The sequence below is a fragment of the Hemitrygon akajei genome, chromosome 3, assembly GCF_048418815.1.
Source record: "Hemitrygon akajei chromosome 3, sHemAka1.3, whole genome shotgun sequence".
Classification (NCBI taxonomy): Eukaryota; Metazoa; Chordata; class Chondrichthyes; order Myliobatiformes; family Dasyatidae; genus Hemitrygon; species Hemitrygon akajei.
In genome coordinates, this window is record NC_133126.1 from 206,028,872 (window position 1) to 206,049,351 (window position 20,480).

The window sequence follows — 20,480 nt, forward strand, 5'->3', positions numbered from 1 at the left end:
GATCATTAATGTATATGACAAACTATCATATGTATATGTCCTGCTGCAATCGCATTGCTTCCTCAGCACTGTTACAACTCCACCTATCTTCATATCGTCTGCAAACTTTGCATAAAATCATCAATTCTATTATCTAAATCAATAACAAACAACATAAAATGTAACTGACTCATAAGGTACAGCACTAGTCACTGGCAACCAACCAGAAAAGGTGCCCTTTATTACAGAGACTTGGCTGGCACCAGGGCTGGAATGGTTTCTCAATTTTCCTGGATTTCAGTGCTTTAAAAGAGATGGGGGGGGGGGGGAAGGGGAGGAGGGGTGGCATTACTGGTCAGGGATACTATTACAGCTACAGAAATGGTGGGTAATGTAGCAGGATCCTCCTTTGAGTCAGTATGGGTGGAAGTCAGGAATAGGAATGGAGATGTTACTCTATTGGGAGTATTCTATAGGCCCCCTGGTAGCAGCAGAGATACCGAGGAGCAGATTGGGAGGCAGATTTTGGAAAGGTGCAAAAATAACAGGGTTGTTATCATGGGTGACTTTAACTTCCATAATATTGATTGGCACCTGATCAGTTCCAATGGTTTAGATGGGGCAGAGTTTGTTAAGTGTGTCCAGGACAGATTCCTGTCACAGTATGTTGACAGGCGGCCAAGGGGAATGCCATACTAGATCTAGTATTAGGTAACGAACCTGGTCAGGTCACAGATCTGTCAGTGGGTGAGCATCTGGGGGACAATGATCACCGCTCCCTGGCCTTTAGCATTATCATGGAAAAGGATAGAATCAGAGAGGACAGGAAAATTTTTAATTGGGGAAGGGCAAATTATGGGGCTATGCGGCTAGAACTTGCGGGTGTGAATTGGGATGATGTTTTTACAGGGAAATGTACTATGGACATGTGGTCGATGTTTAGGGTTCTCTTGCAGGATGTTAAGGATAAATTTGTCCCAGTGAGGAAGATAAAGAATGGTAGGGTGAAGGAACCATGGGTGACAAGTGAAGTGGAAAATCTAGTCAGGTGGAAGAAGGCAGCATACATGAGGTTTAGGAAGCAAGGATCAGATGGGTCTATTGAGAAATATAGGGTAGCAAGAAAGGAGCTTAAGAAGGGGCTGAGAAGAGCAAGAAGGGGGCATGAGAAGGCCTTGGCGAGTAGGGTAAAGGAAAACCCCAAGGCATTCTTCAATTATTTGAAGAACAAAAAGATGACAGGAGTGAAGGTAGGACCGATTAGATATAAAGGTGGGAAGCTGTGCCTGGAGGCTGTGGAAGTGAGCGAGGTCCTCAATGAATACTTCTCTTCTGTATTCACCAATGAGAGGGAACTTGATGATGGTGAGGACAATATGAGTGAGGTTGATGTTCTGGAGCATGTGGTATTAAGGGAGAGGAGGTGTTGGAGTTGTTAAAATACATTAGGACGGATAAGTCCCCGGGGCCTGATGGAATATTCCCCAGGCTGCTCCACGAGCCGAGGGAAGAGATTGCTGAGCCTCTGGCTAGGATCTTTATGTCCTCGTTGTTCAAGGGAATGGTACCGGAGGATTGCAGTGAGGCAAATGTTGTCCCCTTGTTCAAAAAAGGTAGTAGGGATAGTCTGGGTAATTATAGACCAGTGAGCCTTACGGCTGTGGTGGGAAAGCTATTGGAAAAGATTCTTAGAGATAGGATCATTGGGCATTTAGAGAATCATGGTCTGATCAGGGACAGTTGGCATGGCTTTGTGAATGGCAGATCGTGTCTACCAAGCCTGATAGAGTTCTTTCAGGAGGTGACCAGGCATCTGGATGAGGGTAGTGCAGTGAATGTAATCTACATGGATTTTAGTAAGGCATTTGACAAAAGTACCACATGGTAGGCTTATTTAAAATGTCAGAAGGCATGGGGTCCAGGGAAGTTTGGCAAAGTGGATTCAGAATTGGCTTGTCTACAGAAAGCAGTGTGTCATGGTGGAGAGAGTAGGTTCAGATTGGAGGGTTGTGACTAGTGGTGTCCTACAAGGATCGGTTCTGGGACTTCTACTTTTCGTGATTTTTGTTAATGACCTGGATGTGGGGGTAGAAGAGTGGGTTGGCAAGTTTGCAGACGACACAAATGGTGGTGGTGTTGTGAATAGTGTAAAGGATTGTCTAAGATTGCAGAGAGACATTGATAGGATGCAGAAGTGGGCTGAGAAGTGGCAGATGGAGTTCAACCCGGAGAAGTGTGAGGTGGTACACTTTGGAAGGACAAACTCCAAGGCAGAGTACAAAGTAAATGGCAGGATTCTTGGTAATGTGGAGGAGCAGAGGGATCTGGGGTACATGTCCACAGATCCCTGAAAGTTGCCTCACAGGTAGATAGGGTTAAGGAAGCTTATGGGGTGTTAGCCTTCATAAGTTGAGGGATAGAGTTTAAGAGTCACGAGGTAATGATGCAGCTCTATAAAACTCTGGTGAGGCCACACTTGGAGTACTGTGTCCAGTTCTGGTCGCCTCACTATAGGAAGGAGGTGGAAGCATTGTAAAGGGTACAGCGGAGATTTACCAGGATGCTGCCTGGTTTAGAGAGTATGCATTATGATCAGAGATTAAGGGAGCTAGGGCTTTACTCTTTGGAGAGAAGGAGGACGAGAGGAGACATGATAGAGGTATACAGGATATTAAGAGGACGGCCAGCACCTCTTCCCCAGGGCACCACTGCTCAATACAAGAGGACATGGCTTTAAAGTAAGGGGAGGAAAGTTCAACGGGGGATATTAGAGGAAGGTTTTTTACTCAGAGAGTGGTTGGTCCGTGGAATGCACTGCCTGAGTCAGTGGTGGAGGCAGATACACTGGTGAAACTTAAGAGACTACTAGACAGGTATATGGAGGAATTTAAGGTGGAGGGTTATATGGGAGGCAGGGTTTAAGTGTTGGCACAACATTGTGGGCTGAAGGGCCTGTACTGTGCTGTACTATTCTAAGTTCTAATTGAACAACAAAGACTTCTTTCCAGGGTAGACATGTTTAATGCAGAGGAGCAGAAAATTTAAGATAATTTGAGGAAATAATAGGGGGATATGAGAGGTAAGTTTTTTTTCCACAGGGGTTTGTGTGTGGAACACCCTGCTAGGGTGGTGGGAGTCTCAGATGCATTCAGGACTTTTAAGAGATTCTCAGATAGGCACCTGGGTAGAAAAATTGGAGGGCTACTTGGGAGGGAAGGGTTAGATTGGTCTTGGAGTAGGTTAGATTAGATTAGATTTAACTTTATTGTCATTGTGCTGAGTGAAGTCAAAACATCAAATGAAATGCAGTTAGCATCTAACCAGAAATGCAAAGCATTGTGTTATTTACAAAATAACTGTGAATAAAAGGTAAGTGCTGCAGCACACAAATATAAAAGTACTGAGATGGTACAATATTGGTGCAATACTGCTCAGCATTGTGATGTGAGGTTCAGCAGGGTCACAGCCTTGGGGAAGAAGCTCTTCCTGTGCCTGCTGTTGTGGGAGCAGAGGCTCCTGTTGCACCTACCGGATGGGAGGAGAGTAAAAGGTCCGTAGTTAGAATGAGATACATCCTTGATTATGCTTTTCACCCTGCCCAGGCAGCGTTAATGATAGATGTTCTCAGTGGTGGGCAGTTGGGTGCCAATAATCTGCTGGGCAGTTTTCACCACATGCTGGAGTGCTTTGCGGTCCGATACGGGACAATTGCCATACCACGCTGAGTTGTAGTTGGTGAGTATGCTCTCAGTGGTACAGTGATAAAAGTCTGTCAGTATCCTGGGACAGAGGTGAGCTTTCTTGATGCTCCGCAGGAAATAAAGGGGCTGTTGTGCCTTTTTAATCAGGATGGAGGAGTTCAGGGACCAGGTGAGATCATCGGAAATGTGGATACCAAGGAATTTGAAGCTTGATACACGCTCCACTACAGCTCCATTGATGTAGATGGGGATGTGAGTGTGGCTCGTAGCATGCCTGAAGTCCACAATGATCTCTTTGGTCTTCTGGGTGTTAAGGGCCAGGTTGTTGTCGGCACACCACGCGGCCAGGTGCCGGACCTCGTCCCTGTAGACCGTCTCGTCATCCCCATCTGATCAGGCCAACCACTGTGGTGTTGTCTGTGAACTTGTTTATGGAGTTAGGACCATTTACAGGAATGCAGAGGTCAGCACAGCAATTTGGACTGAAGATTGTTACTGTGCTGTAACAATCTGTGTTCTAAACTCAGTAAGCTGAGCAGCATCTATAGAGCTTGTTGAATTGATTCCACATGAAAGGTCTTGACCCAAAGCATTGACAATTCCTTTACTCCCACGTATGTTGCCTGACTCCTGTGGCTTGTTTGTTGGTCTACCTTTGCTAGGAACTCTCTAATGCTATTGACAAGACCTTTTCAAATACGAGAACCAACTTTGTCTATTTCCATCATTTTGCATTTGCAGATTCCATGTCACTTTTAAATTACAGTTCCAGTTCTATAAGATTGTCCTTGTAACTGAATGTCAGAGAGTTTGAAGACTGGTTGCAATTTATTGGCTGCATTTTGAAGTTAAATTTCAAGTTGAAGTTCAGCTTCTTATTATTCAATCATATACTATATTCTGCCAAACGAGACACCATTCCTCTGGACAAAAGTGCACATGAAGGGACATATAATTCATACACCTAACACATAAAGTAATATTACCAAAAGACAAAGAAGCAGAATTAGGCCATTCAGCCCATCAAGTCTGCGCTGCCATTTCAACATGGTTGATCCCAGATTCCATTCAATCTCATACACCTGCCCTGTCACCATATCCCTTGATGCAGTGACTAATGCGGAATCTTACCAACTATGCTATAAATAAACCCATGGATTTGGCCTTCACCACAGTCTGTGGCAGAGCATTCTACAGATTCACCGTTATTTGGCTAAAGAAATTCATCCTGACTTCTTTTTTAAAGGGTTACTCCACAATTTTGAGGCTGTTACCTCTAGTTCTGGATATCCCCACCAGAAGAAATCCCCACCTCTCCACATCCACCTCATCTAGTCCTTTCAACATTTGGTAGGTTTCAATGAGATCCCCATGCATTCTTCTAAACTCCAGTGAGCACAGGCTCAAAGCCGCCGAACACTCCTCAGATGTTAACCCGTCATTCCTGGAATCATCCTCGTGATCCTCCTTTGGACTCTGTACAATGACAAAACATCCATTCTGAGATAAGGGGCCAAAAACTGTTGTCAGTGCTCCACAAGTGCGGCTAGACTAGTGTCTTATAAAGCTTCATCATTATTTCTTTGTTTTTAATATTTTATTCCCCTTGAAATAACTGCCAACGTTGCATTTGCCTTCTCTACCACAGACTCAACCTGTAAATTAACCTTCTAGGAGTCTTGCAAAAGGTGTCTTAAATCCCTCTGCACCTCTGATGATTGAACCTTCTCCCCATTTAGATAATAGTCTGCACTTTTGTCCTTTTTACCAAAATGTATTATCATACATTTCCCAACACTGTATTCCATCTGCCACATTTTTGCCCATTCTTCCAATTTGTCTAAGTGCTGCTGCAATTGCATTGCTTCCTGAGCACTGCTACAACAACGCCTATCTTCGTATTATCTGCAAACTTTACATAAAAGTCATCAATTCTACTATCTAGATCATTGACAAACAATGTGGAAAGTAGCTTACCCCTGAGGAACAGCGCTAGTCACTGGCAGCCAACCAGAAAAGGCTCCCTTTATTCTTCCTCACTGCCTTCTGCCTGTCAGCCATTCCTCTCTCCATGCCAGTATCTTTCCTGTTAGACCATAGGATTTTATCTTGTTAAGCTGCCTTATGTAAGGCAACTCAAATGCCTACTGGGAATCTAAGTAAATTAATTCCACTGCCTCTCCTTTGTCCACCCTGCTTGTTACTTCCTCAAAGAGTTCTATCAGATTTGTTAAGCAAGATTTCCCTTCACAGAAACCATGCTGACTTTGACTTATTTTATCATTAGTCTTCAAGTACCCTGAAATCCGTCCTTAATAATGAACTCCAACACATTCCCAACCACTGAGGTTAGGCTAACTGACCTGTAATTTCCTCGTTTTTGTCTTCCTTCCTTCTTAAAGAGTGGAGTGACATTTGCAATTTTCCAGTCCTCTGGGACCATGTCAGAATCAAGTGATTCTTGAAAGATCATGACCAATGCATCTGTTACTGCTTCAGCAACCTCTCTCAGGACTCTGGGATGTAGTCCATCTGGCCCAGGTGACTTGTCCACTTTGTCCTTTGAGTTTGCCTAGCACTTTTTCCTTTGTAATAGCAATGGCACTCACTCCTGCTCCCTGACATTCACAAACCTCTTGCATTCAGCTAGTGTCATCCACAGTAAAGAGTAAAGCAAAGTACTTATTAGTTTCATCTACCATTTCTTTGTCCCCCAGTAGTACCTAGCCAGCATCATTTTCCAATATCAACTCTCACCTCCCTTTTATTCTCTATATAACTGAAAAACTTTTACTATCCTGCTGTATATTTACTATATTATATATTATTGGCTAGTTTGCCCTATATTTCATCTTTTCCCTTCTTGTATCCTTTTTAGTTGCCTTTTGTTGGTTTTTAAAAGCTTCCCAATCATCCAACTTCCCAGTCACTTTTTCAACCTTGTATGCCCTTTCCTTGGCTTTCATGCATTCCTTATCTTCCCTTGTCTGCCATGGTTGCTTTGCCCTACCGTTTGAGAACCTCTTCTGTGGGACATGTCTATTCTACACCTTGTGAACTATTCTCAGAAAATTCAGCCACCTCTGTTCTGCCATCATCCCTGCCAGTATCTTCCTTCAATCCACCTGGGCAAGCTCCTCTCCCATGCCTATGTTGTTCCCTTTATTCCTTTGTGATATTGATGCATGTGAGTTATGCTTCTCCCTTTCAAATTGCAGTATGAACTAAATCATATTATGATCATTGCCTCCAAAGGGTTCCTTTATGTTAAGCTCCCTAATAAGATCTGGGCTGATATATAACATCCAATCTAAGATGGCCTTTCCCCGAGCAGGCTTGTGCACAAGCTGCTCTCAAAAGCCAACCTGTAGGTATTTGACAAATTCCATCTCTTGTGATTGGATGCTGTCCAAGTCGCATGCCATCTTGGACAATGACTCCCATCCACTCCATAATGTACTGGTTAGGCACAGGAGTACATTCAGCCAGAGACTCATTCCACCGAGATGTAACACTGAGCGTCATAGGAAGTCATTCCTACCTGTGGCCATCAAACTTTACAACTCCTCCCTCAGAGTGTCAGACACCCTGAGCCAATAGGCTGGTCCTGGACTTATTTCCACTTGGCATGATTAACTTATTTTTATTTAATTATTTATAGTTTTATATTGCTATATTTCTTCACTATTCTTGGTTGGTGCGGCTGTAACAAAACCCAATTTCCCTCGGGATCAATAAAGTATGTCTGTCTGTCTGTCTGGACACAAAACTGATTTTCCCAATCTCCTTGCATATTGTAGTGCCCTATTACAATTGTGACATTACCCTTATTACATGCCCTTTCCAGTTCTCTTTACAATCTCAACCCTACATCTTGGCTACTACTTGGAGGCCTATATAGGATTTCCTTTATAATAGTAGTGGCATTACTCCTGCTCCCTGACACTCATGACCTCATGGGCAAAAAAAATGGCACTCCACTAGTGTCTTCCACAGTGAAGAGGTTGATAGAGTCTCGGTCATTCAGGGCATGAAGGGATAAGAGGAGAATGCATGAGTTTTGGGCTGAGAGAGTAATGGATCAGCCATGATGAAATGGTGTAGTGGACTCGGTGGGCCAAATTGCCTACTTCTGCTCCTATCTCTTAGTCCTATTACCACGAGTAAATTAACAAATGTGCATCTTTGATACAAGTTATAAAGTAAACGGTATAAAACTACTGGTACTTCATAGGTGTTGAGACTTGGGTGCTGGCAGAGAGTTAGGTAGTGTTATGGCCTGGGTGATGAAGATGTTTCCCGTCCTTGCAGTTCTTGTCCTAATGCTACGGTACCTCCTGCCTGATGGTAGGGGGCTTAAAGAGAGTTTTCCACAGAGTTTGGCCCCTTTTGTATGTTAGGACACTAGATCTTGAGAGAGAAGACCATTAATCATAAACCAGAGTAGAGTAGATACAGCATAATTAATGTGTTGCACAGGGACAGAATGGGTGCTATAAGTTTTGTGAAGGAAACATTCTCATGTGGTCTGTGATCATATGCTGCAACGAATCGTGGATTGTAAAACTTAGATTGCAGCATTGATTTGTAGCCGTTGTGAATTTAATATTTCAGTTACTTTTGAGTAACCTTGTGTATTGGTTGATAAAGCATTTTTGTTTGTTTCAACAATTCATTACGGGTTATATGTATAAATATGTGAACTGCATCCGTTATCGTGCTACCGTATGATGCGTGTGCACCTCACTTAAAGTAAACCCGAAGTTAGACCAGCATTTTGGACTCCCGTGTCTTCCTTTGAATTAGTTTAATGTTTTGAAGTTACAAACATAATATTGGTGACGAGATATTTTTAAAATGAACCTGAGATGGCTACCGACCTGTTAAAGCAAAGTGAAATGTTCGAACTAAAAAAAACACACCACGGGTTAAAAATGAAACTTAGCACATGCAGACATCGAGTTAAAAGAAAGGCTATAAATGGAAGAATTCAGCGTTCATAAAAACTGAGAAGCAGGTGGTAATAATCATTTAAAAAATCAAAAGTGACTGGCTACATCGGAAAGATTGTTTTGATTACATAGTGGGTAATTACCGAGCTATTGGAACAGTATTTTGAAGCAAATGAAATAGCCAGTGAGAAATGAATATCAATTTTGCTGAATACATTGGGTTTAACAGCACAGTATTTGCTTCAAAGTTTGACCGCTCCAACCAAACGGGCTTTGCTGCCTTTGTAAGAGTAATGCAGAAACATTTGCAATTGAAGCCATTGTTGATTGCAGAATGCTTCAGGTTTCATAAGCAGTATCAAAAGAAGAGTCTGTTTCAGCATATGTGGTTGAATTGAAGAGATATCTGAGCATTGTCAGTTCGGTAATGGACTTAATGATACAGTAAGATCATTTAGTTTGTGGAATTTTGAAAGAAACTGTTCAAAAACAGCTCCTAACTGGACACACCTTGCATTCAAAGAGTGGTTGAGATTGCTGTTTCAATGGAAACTGCAGACATCGATGCAATTGAGTTGCAGGCCTGAATGAAAGTGAGTATGAGCAAAATTGCAGTGTCCAAACAGAAACCAGCCAGGCTGAACAAATCTTGTTACTGTTGTGGCCGGGGCTCACAATAACATCAAACAAATGCAAAATTTGCAGAAAATGCAGCAAAGTAGGACACGTGCAAAGAGCATATCGGGCAGTCAAAAATAAATGGACTACTCAGGGAAGAAAAAAAGCTAAAAAGTCAAGTTGCAGTTTGAAACAGAGTACTAATTAGCATGCTGTGATGAAAAATCTGATAATGAGAGTGACACAAGACTGTGTAACCTTGAGATTTACTGTATGAAAATTAGCCATAGAAAGTAATATGGCTTACACTAGAAGTGAATGGCAAATTAGTTAAAATGGAAATAGACACTGACTCAGCTGTTTCAATCATTCCAGAAAATGAGTTTGAATGGTATTTCAAAGATACCAAACTGAAATCTGCAGATATTCAATTAAAACATAGTGGAGACAAGATAACTCCTGTGGGAATGACATTTGTAACAGTGAAATACAACAAGCAACAAGCCACATTGAGCTTGTATGTGGTAAAAGCAGGGGGAGCAGCATTGTGGGGGTGTGATTGGCTGAGACAACTACAATGTGATTGGAGATCCATCCACCATTTGCATGTCACATCCCCTGCAATGAAGTCAAATGAAAGTAATTTAAGAAAGGCACTGGATGATGTCACAATTGTTTCCATGCCAAACACCATGAACTGTTGCCCAACAAAGGACAAGTGTTGCTGCCAACCTCTTTGCCTCTGGTTTGAAAGAATATTGGACCAAGAAAGGACCATACTCCTCAGAGAAATCATGAAAATAATGAAAGTAATATTCTGACCATAACAGTCTTTGTAGAGCTTCTGATCAGGCAGTTACTTGTGAAATGTGGCTTGTTTTTTTAAGCCGGAAAAGAGTTAATGGGCTGTCAAGAAAGTTGTAAACATTTGACATTTGTGTGTATAAATACTAAATGTACTCTGTGTGTATTAAGGTTTTTGCATTAACTTCAAGTGAGAGACAGAAAACTGCTTATAAAAGTAGATGCAAAGACCAAAGCCCAGCTGCCTGAATTGAAGGACAAAAAGAAAGGAGTCAATTGAGATACAAAAACAGAGGATTCATCAGACTGTAACATCAAAATAGTGACTGTTGTCTCTCCTGTTGCTGTGGAAGGAGCGATATCTGTCTCTCCCTTCTTAGTGTGTGTGAGAGAGAGAGCCTGTGGGATGTCGAAGTGCTAGAGTGAATAATTAGTTTCCGATGGGCAGTAGACCATGGTCTCTCTTTGGGGGCTTTGCTGTTGTTTGCATAGTGGTTGGTGGCCAATATTTGATGCTCGAATATTCAAAGAGCTTTGACCAGTGGCCAATCAGGATATGGGAAGTTTGGAGAGGTGGGGACTTCAATCAGGTCCACTGCCTGAGGATAAAAGGCATCAGTGGGTCACAGCAGCCAGAAAAGAGCTTTGACCAGTGGCCAATCAGTATTTTGGATTGATTAATAAGAGCAAATTAAAGGAAGGCAAGAGCAAGCACAGCAGCCATCATCTGAGTGGAATAGTCAGAATGGTAATCTTAAGGCCTTAGCTTTTCGAGGCGTCAACAAAGAGAGGCTTTCAGTCAGAGAAAGCAAAGGAAAGAAAACCTCAAGTTTCTTTTCCTTTTTTTTTTCTTTGTTATATCTGCTCAGCTAGGACAGTAGAGATGCCAGGCAGGATAGTGGAATGCTCTTCATGTGGGAAGGCAGGGAGACCTCCAGTATCCCTGACAACTACAACTGTGAGAAGTGTATCCAGCTGTAGCTTCTAACAATCCTCGTTAAGGAGTTGGAGCTGGAACTAGGTGAACTCCGATTCGGGAGCTGACGGGACATACAGAGAGGTAGTTACACCCAAGGTGCAGGACAAAGGAAACTGAGTGACAGGAAGGAGAAAGGGGTTAAGGAGCCAGTGCAGAGTACTCCTGTGCCCATCCCCCTCATCAACAGGTATATCACTTTGGATACCATCGGGGAGTGGTGGGTGTGGGAAGAATGATCTAACAGAGGAAAGTCACAGTGGTTGGGTCTCTGGCACTGAGTCTGCCTCTGTGACTGAGAAGGGAAGGGGGGAGAAAAGGCACACTGGTGATGGGGGAATTCGTTAGGGGAATGGACAGGAGGTTCTGTGGGCGAGAACGATATTCACAGATGGTTTGTTGCCTCCTGGGTACTGAAGTCTGGGATACTGCACATGAGTCCTCCGTATTCTTAAGTGGGAGGGTAAACAGCCAGAACAGGTGGTCCATATAGGTACCAATGACATGGGTAGGATGACTGACAAGGTTCTGCAAAGGGAATTGAGTGAGTTAGGTGCAAAATTAAAACGCAGGACTTCCAGGGTTGTGATTTTAGGATTGCTACCAGTGCTATATGCTAGTGAGGCCAGAACTAGGAGGATAGTACAGTTTAATACATGGCTAAGGAGTTGGTGTAGGAGGGATGGTATAAGATTTTTGGATCATTGGTCTTTCTTCCAGGGAAGATGGGACATGTAGAGAAGATATGATTTGCACTTGAACTGGAGGGGAAACTAATATCCTACTGGAAAGGTTTGTTAATGCAGCATGATGGGATTTAAACTAGAGTTGCAAGGGATGGGAACCAGAGTGCCATATCAGTTAGTGGAGAGGTTGTGGAGGCAGATGTTGGAAAGACCTCAGACAAAGTTTTGATCAAAAGGTTGAACATGGTGTAACTAGTGTCCTGAGCTGCCTATATTTAAATGCAAGAAGTATCAAAGAAAGAAGCTGTCTATATTTCAATGCAAGGGGTGTCATAGGAAAGAGTGGATTATTAATGCCGAAGATTAGGTAGCTAGTTTACAAACAGAGGCGATATTGATTGGGCAAATTGTAGTCAACAGGATGAGGGACATTTAAAAATGGACAAATTTGGAAGAGGTGAATACAGGACTGAAGGTGTATTTGAATGCATGAAATATCCAGAATAAAGGCACGGGTATGATGTTGTAGGCTTCACTGAAAGATGATGCCTACAACATAGGTGAAAGATTATAGCTGTGAGGTTAATGTCCACGGATACCCTTTGTATTCAAAGTATAGGCAGGATGATTGCGTGGGGGGGGGGGGGGGCGGCATTGCTCTATTGATAAAAATTGAAATCAGATCATTAGAAAGGGTGACATTGGGTGTTGAGACATTGTGGATAGAGCTAAGGAACTGCAAGGATAAAAAGACCTTGGTGAGTGTTGTATGCAGACCCCCAAACAGTATTAAGGATGTGGCCTACAAATTACAATGGGTGAGAGAAGATGCATGCTAAAAGGGGAACCTTACAATCAGAATCAGGTTTATCATCACCGGTGTGTGACGTAAAATTTGTTAACTTAGCAGCAGCAGTTCAATGCAATACATAATCTAGCAGAGAGAAAAAAAATTAAAATAATGATAATAAATAAATAAAATCAATTACAGTTTATGTATATTGATTTAAAAATATGATTAGGAATATTATAATATGATTAGGAATAGTCAGCATGTCTTTGTCAAAGGCAGGTCGTGCCTTATGAGCCTGATTGAATTTTTTGAGGATATGACTAAACACATTGATGAAGGAAGGGCAGTAGATGTACTGTATATGGATTTCAGCAACGCATTTGATAAGGTACCCCATGCAGGACTTATTGAGAAAGTAAGGGGCATGGGATTCAAGGGGACATTGCTTTGTGGATCCAGAACTAGCTTGCCCACAGAAGGCAGAGTGGTTGTAGACGGGTCACTTTCTGCATGGAGGTCGGTGACCACAGGCGTGCCTCAGGGATCTGTTCTGGGATTCTTACTCATTGTGGTTTTTATAAATGACCTGGATGAGGAAGTGGAGGGATGGGTTAGTAGGTTTGCTGATGACACAAAGGTTGGAGGTGTTGTGGATAGTGTGGAGGGCTGTCAGAGGTTATAGCGGGATATTGATAGGATGCAAAACTGGGCTGAGACATGGCAGATGGAGTTCAGCCCAGATAAGTGTGAAGTGGTTCATTTTGGTAGGTCAAATATGATGACAGAATATAGTATTAATGGTAAGACTCTTGGCAGTGTGGAGGATCAGAGGGATCTTGGGGTCCAAGTCCATAGGATGCTCAAAGCAGCTGCGCAGGTTCACTCTGGTTAAGAAGGTGTAAGGTGTATTGGCCTTCATCAATCATGGAATTGAATTTAGGAGCCAAGAGGTAATGTTGCAGCTATATAGGACCCTGGTCAGACCCCACTTGGAGTACTCTGCTCATTTCTGGTTGCCTCACTACAGGAAGGATGTGGAAGCCATAGAAAGGATGCAGAGGAGATTTACAAGGATGTTGCCTGGATTGGGGAGCATGCCTTATGAAAGCAGGTTGAGTGAACTCGGCCTTTTCTCCTTGGAGCGACGGAGGATGACAGGTGAATTGGTAGAGGTGTATAAGATGATGAGAGGCATTGATCATGTGGGTAGTCGGAGGCCTTTTCCTTTAGATGCTGTTCTTGAATTGCTGAGTGTGTACCTTCAGGCCTCTGTACCTCCTACCTGATGGTAACAGTGAGAAAAGGTCATGCCCTGGGTGCTGGAGGTCCTTAATAATGGATGCGGTCTTTCTGAGACATGGGGGACTTGAAAATGCATGTAGATTGGGAATGTCAGGTTGGTGCTGGATTACAGGATGGGGAATTTTTAAAATGTCTATGACCTGATTTTTTAGAGCAGCTTGTGATTGAGCCTATTAGAGGATCAGCTATTCTCGTATGGGTGTTGTGTAATGAAGCAGAATTGATAAGAGAGTTTAGGGTCAAAGTACCTAAGGGCAAGTGATCTTAATGTGATCAAATTCACCCTGAAATATGAGAAGGAGAAGCTAAAATCAGATGTATCAGTAGTACAGTGGAGTAAAGGGAATTATAGAGGCATGAGAGAGGAATTGGCCAGAATTAATTGGAAAAGAACACTGGCAGGGATGATGGCAGAGTAGCCATGCTGAAGTTTCTGGAAGCAATTCAGAAGGCACAGGATATATGCAATCCAAAGAGGAGTAAGTATTCTGAAGACAAGTTGACATAACCGTGTGTAACAAGAGAAGTCAAAGCCAAAGAGAGGGCATATAATGGAGCAAAAATTAGTGGGAAGTTTGAGGATTGGGAAGCTCTTAAAAACCAACAGAAGGCAACTTTAAAAAAAAGTCATTAAGATGGTAAAGATAGCATACAAAAGTAAGCTAGCCACTAATTATTAGCCACTAATATTAAAGAGGATACCAAAAGGGTCTTGAGACATGTAGTGTAAAAGAGAGATGAGAGTGGATATTAGACCACTGGAAAAAGATGCTGGAGAGGTAATTATGGGGGACAGTGAAATGGCGGAAGAACTGAATAAGTGCATCAGTCTTCACTGTGGTAGACACTAGCTGTATGGTGAAGTCCTAGGTGCCAGAGGGCATGTAGTGTATGAGGTTATAACTAGAGAGAAAGTTCTTGGGAAACTGAAAGATTTAAAAGTAGATAGGTCACCTGGACCAGATAGTGAACCCCACCCCCCAGAGTTTTTAAACAGGTGGCTGATGAGATCGTGGAGGCATTAATAAAGATCTTTCAAGAGTCACTAGATTCTGGAATGGTTCTGGAAGATTAGAAAATTGTAAATGTCACTCCAGTCTTCAAGAAGGGAGAGAGGCAGAAGAAAAGAAACCACAGTTAGTCTCAGTGGTAGGGAAGATGTTGGAGTTGGTTATTAAGGATGACGTCTCAGGGTATTTGGAGGTACATGATAAAATAGGCTGTAGTCAACATGGTTTCCTCAAGGGAAAACTTGCCTGACAAATCTATTGGAATTCACTTCCTGACATTATTTCATCTGCCATTTCTTTGCCCATTGACAGATTAGGACAATGTCCTTCTGTGGCCCTCTACTTCCTCAAAACTTTATGGAATTCATTGCTACATACAGCTGTGGAGGCCCAATCATTGAGGGTGTTTAAGGAGGAGATTGATAGGTATCTAATTAGTCAGGGTATCAAGGGATATGGGGAAAAAGCTGGAAATTGGAACTAGATGGGAGAATAATTTAGCTCATGGTGGAGTGGTGGAGCAGACTCGATGGGCTGAATGGCCTACTTCTGCTCCTTTGTCTTGTGATCTTGTGAACTACCAGCCCCTCCATCTATCTTCGTATCATCTAGAAACTTTGCAACAAAGCTATCCATTCCATTATACAAATCATTGACGTATAACGTAAAATAATCGGTCCTAATAGGCCTTCTGAAAATCCAAGTACATTACATCAACCGATTCTCCTTTGTCTATCGTGCTTGTTATTTCTTCTTGATAGAGTGGATGTGGACAGGATGTTTTCCTATGGTGTTTGTATATTGTACGCATTCCCTGATATTAAATAGAACTATTGAACTATTGATGTAATGGATGAACAAACCAAGAGGAGAGATCAGATTGCAAACGGAGCAATAGAAGGATTAATAAGAGAATACTCCAATGAACTAAATGGGCCTTCTGAAGATCAAGATGCACAAACTAGAAGAAAAAGGAGGGAAGAGATGGAGAGAGGGAATGTGAACAAGAAAGAGAACAGTGTGAAAGAGAAAAAGAACATGTGAAAGAGAGAGCGACCAAAGTAGATCCAGAGAGAGAAAAGGAAAAGAATGGTGTTCAGAGCGGTCAGAACCACTTTCTGCAGTCTCAGAGTCAACTACTACAACTACCTTGAAGGAGGACCCAGAAGCTGAGATTTTTTTCATAGCCACAAGTCTCAACTGCCAAGCAGAGTGTTCCCCCTTGTCAGGATAGATGTTATTCCACAAGAGTAAGAGATGCTCCACAGTGATTAAATCTTTAGGCCTGAATGGGACGATATATACTATGCTGTGGATATGTATGTAGTGGTTGTCTTATATAGTATACTGTGTTGAGATGCATTCTATATTGAGTTGGAGTTTATAGCTAAGCAGGGAAGAGTGTTGTGTGTTTAATGTTTCACTAACATTTGAGTAATCTTCATGTATTGTTTTGATTAAGCATTCTTGTTCATTTCAATTATTCATTATGGTTGTATGTATAAAAACATGAATTGCATACATCATTACACTACCACATGATATGTGTGCTCCTCATTTAAAATAAACTCATACTTAGACCTGTATTTTGGACTCCCATGTCTTCCTTTCAATTAGTTTAATGTGTTGAAGTAACAAAACATAACAGGAGTACTGCATTTGTCAGCGTTAAGTTTGCCTCTCAGATATATAATATGTAATAATAATATAATAATGCACTGTATGAGTGTGGAATGGAGCCAGTGCAGTCCATTCTCTATTATACCTGGACCAATTTAAGCTGTAATTAATTTGGCAATTGCCTTTCTCTGTCTGGATTTAAATGAGTTTATCAGAAATCTTTATCCATTACTTTTTAAAAAATATTTACTACTACTGTTTTTGTTTTTATTTTAGATTCCACTCACTATGCATTCCTTTTCATCTCCAGTTTTGTTCCCATCTGTCCTAAGCCTGCTAAACTTCAACATTAGTTGTGTTGGGAATCTCAGTACTTTTGCCTGAGAGTTATCAGATCTTATTTTAGTTAAAGGGTGAAAATAATTTTATTTTGTTTTTTTAATTTATTTAGAGATACAGCAGGGAACAGGCCTTTTGAACCAGCAACCCACCAATTTAACTCTAGCCTGATCATGGGGCAATTTACAATGACCAATTAACCTTCTAACCAGTGTGCATTTGGACTGTTGGAGGAAACTGGAGCACCTGAAGGAAATCCATGCATTCCATGGGGATGACGTACAAAATCTTTACAGAGGACACTGGGATTAAAATCCAAATTCCAACGCCCAAGTTGGAATAGCATTGCAGTAACCGCTACACTACCATAGCGCCACAGTTGTTAACTACCGTAGTGCTAATTCCTAAATCTGTTTATGATTCTGGATTTAGAACATAGTTTTAACCCTAATTGCTTTTATATCTTTATGAATTAGAGCCATACAGCATGGAAACAGGCCCTTCAGCCCACCTAGTCCATGCTGACTCTGTTGCCCAACAAGCTCGAGCCATCTGCCCAAAGCCCGCTAAACTTCTTCAATTCATTTACTTATTTGGATAGATTTTAAATGTTGCTTATGTGCTCACTGTAACCACTTTTTCTGACAGTTTATTCCAAATAGGACAATGAAGAAACTGCTCCGATGTTCCTTTTCAATTTTTCACTCCTGATTTTAAATCTATGCCCATTTATTTTTAGCACCCCTCCCTGGGAAAAAGACTATGTACTCATTCACCTTGTCTATGCCTTTCATAATCTTGTATACCTGTATCAGATTGCCCCTTGATCTCCCAAGTTTCAGGGAATACAATCCTTGTCTAAATAACCTCTCCTTGTAACTCTGGCCCTCAAATCCAGATAACATCCTGGTAAATCTTTTCTGCACTCTTTCACATTAAGTAACATCTTTTAACTTTTGCGCTGTCTGTTAAGCACCTATTTGGAGGAATCCCACTTTGTTCTAGACTCCCCCCCCCCCCCCATAGGAAACATCCACTCCATGTCCAATTTAGGGGAAGTAGTTAGGACATGGAGAGAATAAAGTGTGATCAGTCCAAATGGGTGCTTAACAGACAGCGCAAATACAGTGGGTCAAAGGTCAAAAGACCGCTCCATGTTCTAACTACTTCCCCTAAATTGAACATGGAGTGGATGTGTCTTATAGAGGGGGGAGTCTAGAACAGTGATGAAGAGGAATTTCTTTAGCCAGAAGGTGGTGAGTCTGTAGAATTCATTGCCATGGATGGCTGTAAAGGCCAAGTCATTGGGTATATTTAAAGCAGAGGTTGATAGATTCTTTATGAGTCAGGGTATCAAAGATTGTGGGGAGAAAGCAGGAGAATGGGGTTGAGAGGAATAATAAATCAGCCATGGTGGAATGGCAGAGCAGACTTGATTGGCCGAGTAGTCTAATAATGCTCCCGTGCCTTATGGTTTAAATTATCTACATGGTAAGGGCAAGTTACAGTTGCCAGTTAAGCCGTTAACTCAGTGCTCAGTACAACAACAAATTTGGAAAGCTCAGCCATATAATTGATATAAAGAGCTGAGACTGAGGCCACCAGTACCCCTCTGGTTACAACCTGCTAACTAGGTAAAGACCGGTTTACTCTTACTATTATTGGTGTTCAATAATAAGTTCTCTACCCAAGTCCATATACTACCCCCACCCCCAATGCCATCTGCTTTAATTTTATTAACCAACTTCCTCTGAGGAACTTTGTTGTAAGTCATACTCATACAGTCCAGCTGCAGACCCTTCATGCCAACCCTGTACCCACTTACACTAATTGTATTTACCCTCATTGGATCTGTAGCCTTCTATGCTTTGACAAGGTTGTCCAGGTAAAGGGTCTTGAAACAAAAAGTCGACTGTATCCTTTTCCCTTGTTTGATACTCCCTGACCTGTCGAGTTTCTCCAGCATCTTGAGTTTTGTTCTAGACTCTGTGTCCTTTGTGTCTCCAGGTAATTGTGTGGATGCTTTTTAAATGTGAGTGTATTTGCCTCTACTACCTCTTTAGGCAGCACATTGTAGACACCAACCTTCATCTGTAGGGAAAAAAAGTCCCCTTTTGATCCCCTCTAAACCTTTTTCCTTTCAGCAGAACCTAAGCCCTCTTCTCTTAGACACACAATAATGAAAACTTCTTTTTGACTATCGACCCCCTCTATCTCTTCGTAACTTTGTACACCTCCTTCAGGTCATCCTTCAATTACCATTGCACTGTTGCACTGTAAATAAACCCAGTCTGTGCTGTCTCTTCTGATAACTGTACTGCTTTAACCAAACCAGGCAACACCATGGTGAATCTCCTCTACAACCTCTCCTATGTAATCATATCTTTCCTATAGAACTGTACAAAGTAAAATCCAAATTTTCCATTGTACAGTTCTATAGGAAAATAGAGAGACTACAGAAGGACCTAGACAGACTGGGAGAATGGGCAAAGAAATGGCAGATGGAATATAGTGTTGAGAAGTGTATGGTCATGCACTTTGAAAGAAGAAATGAAATATTCTCCATTTTATAAATAGAGAGAAAATACAAAAAAAACTGAGGTGCAAAGGGACTTGGGAGATCTTGTTCCCTGAAGGTTAAATTGCAGGTTGAGTCTGTGATGAGGAAGGCAAATGCAATGTTAGTATTTCTTTCAAGAGGACTAGAATATAAAAGCAAGGTTGTAATGGTGAGACATTATTAATGCACTGGTGAGGCCCCACTTGGAGTATTGTGAGCAGTTTTGGGCCCCTTATCTTAGAAAGGATGTGCTGAAACTGGAGAGGGCTCAAACGAGGTTCACAAAAATGATTCTAGGATTGAATGACTGGTCATGTGAAAAGCGTGTGATGGTTCTGGGCCCGTGTTCACTAGAATTCGGAAGATTGAAAGGTGACCTCATTAACTATAGTCAGGGGAACAAATAGGTGATTCTGTGGATGTGAAAAGGAAAGGTAGTTTGCCTCTTGGGTGCCAGGGTTCATGATGTTTCTGAAAGCATCCACAATATCCTGAAAAGGGAGAGTGAACAGCCAGAAGTCATGGTACATATTGGTACCAATGACATAGGAAGAAAAAGGGAGGAAGTCCTGAAAAAATAGTATATTGAGTTTGGAAAAATTGAGAAGCAGGACCTCAAGTTTGGTGATCTTGGGATTTCTGCCAGTCCACATGACAGTGTGGATAGGAATAGAATAAGGTGGCAGATAAATGAGTGGCTGAAGAATCGGAGCAGGGGGCAGGGATTCAGATTTCTGGATAATTGGGACCTCTTCTGGGACAGTGTGACCTGTACAAAAGGGACAGGTTCCACTTGAATCCGAGAGAGACCAATATTCTTTCAGGCAGGTTTACTAGGGCCATTGAGAATGGCTTAAGCTATTATGACAGGGAGATGGGAGCCAGTATGATAGTGCTGAGGATGAGCCAGCAGGTTTACAAGTAGATGATGGAAGGACAAGCCAATTATTGGGTACAATTGCAGACAGACTGAAGAATTAAATTGTACCACAGATCCAAAATTCAAAAGGGTGAAGAATGCAGGACTAAAGATGTTGTATTTAAGTGTTTGTAGCATTCGGAATAATGTGGAGGAGCGCGTGGCGCAGATACAGATTGGTCGGTATATATTATGGGCAACACTGAGTTGTGGCTGAAAGA

The 20,480-nt window shown here is 41.9% G+C and overlaps 1 protein-coding gene across 10 annotated transcripts in view; it reads left to right on the forward strand.

Annotated features, from left to right (window-relative positions):
• masp1 (MBL associated serine protease 1) overlaps nt 1-20,480 on the forward strand; it is a 370,450-nt gene that overhangs the window by 76,381 nt on the left and 273,589 nt on the right. The window contains exon 7 of one of the 10 annotated variants that reach the window (XM_073041745.1): nt 15,650-16,407. The exons of the other annotated variants lie outside the window; for them this stretch is intronic. Within the exon in view, the coding sequence (XP_072897846.1) occupies nt 15,650-15,666 (17 nt within the window). The 3' untranslated portion in view covers nt 15,667-16,407. Of the gene's footprint in view, nt 1-15,649; nt 16,408-20,480 lie in introns of those variants that run through there. 10 annotated transcript variants of the gene reach the window in all.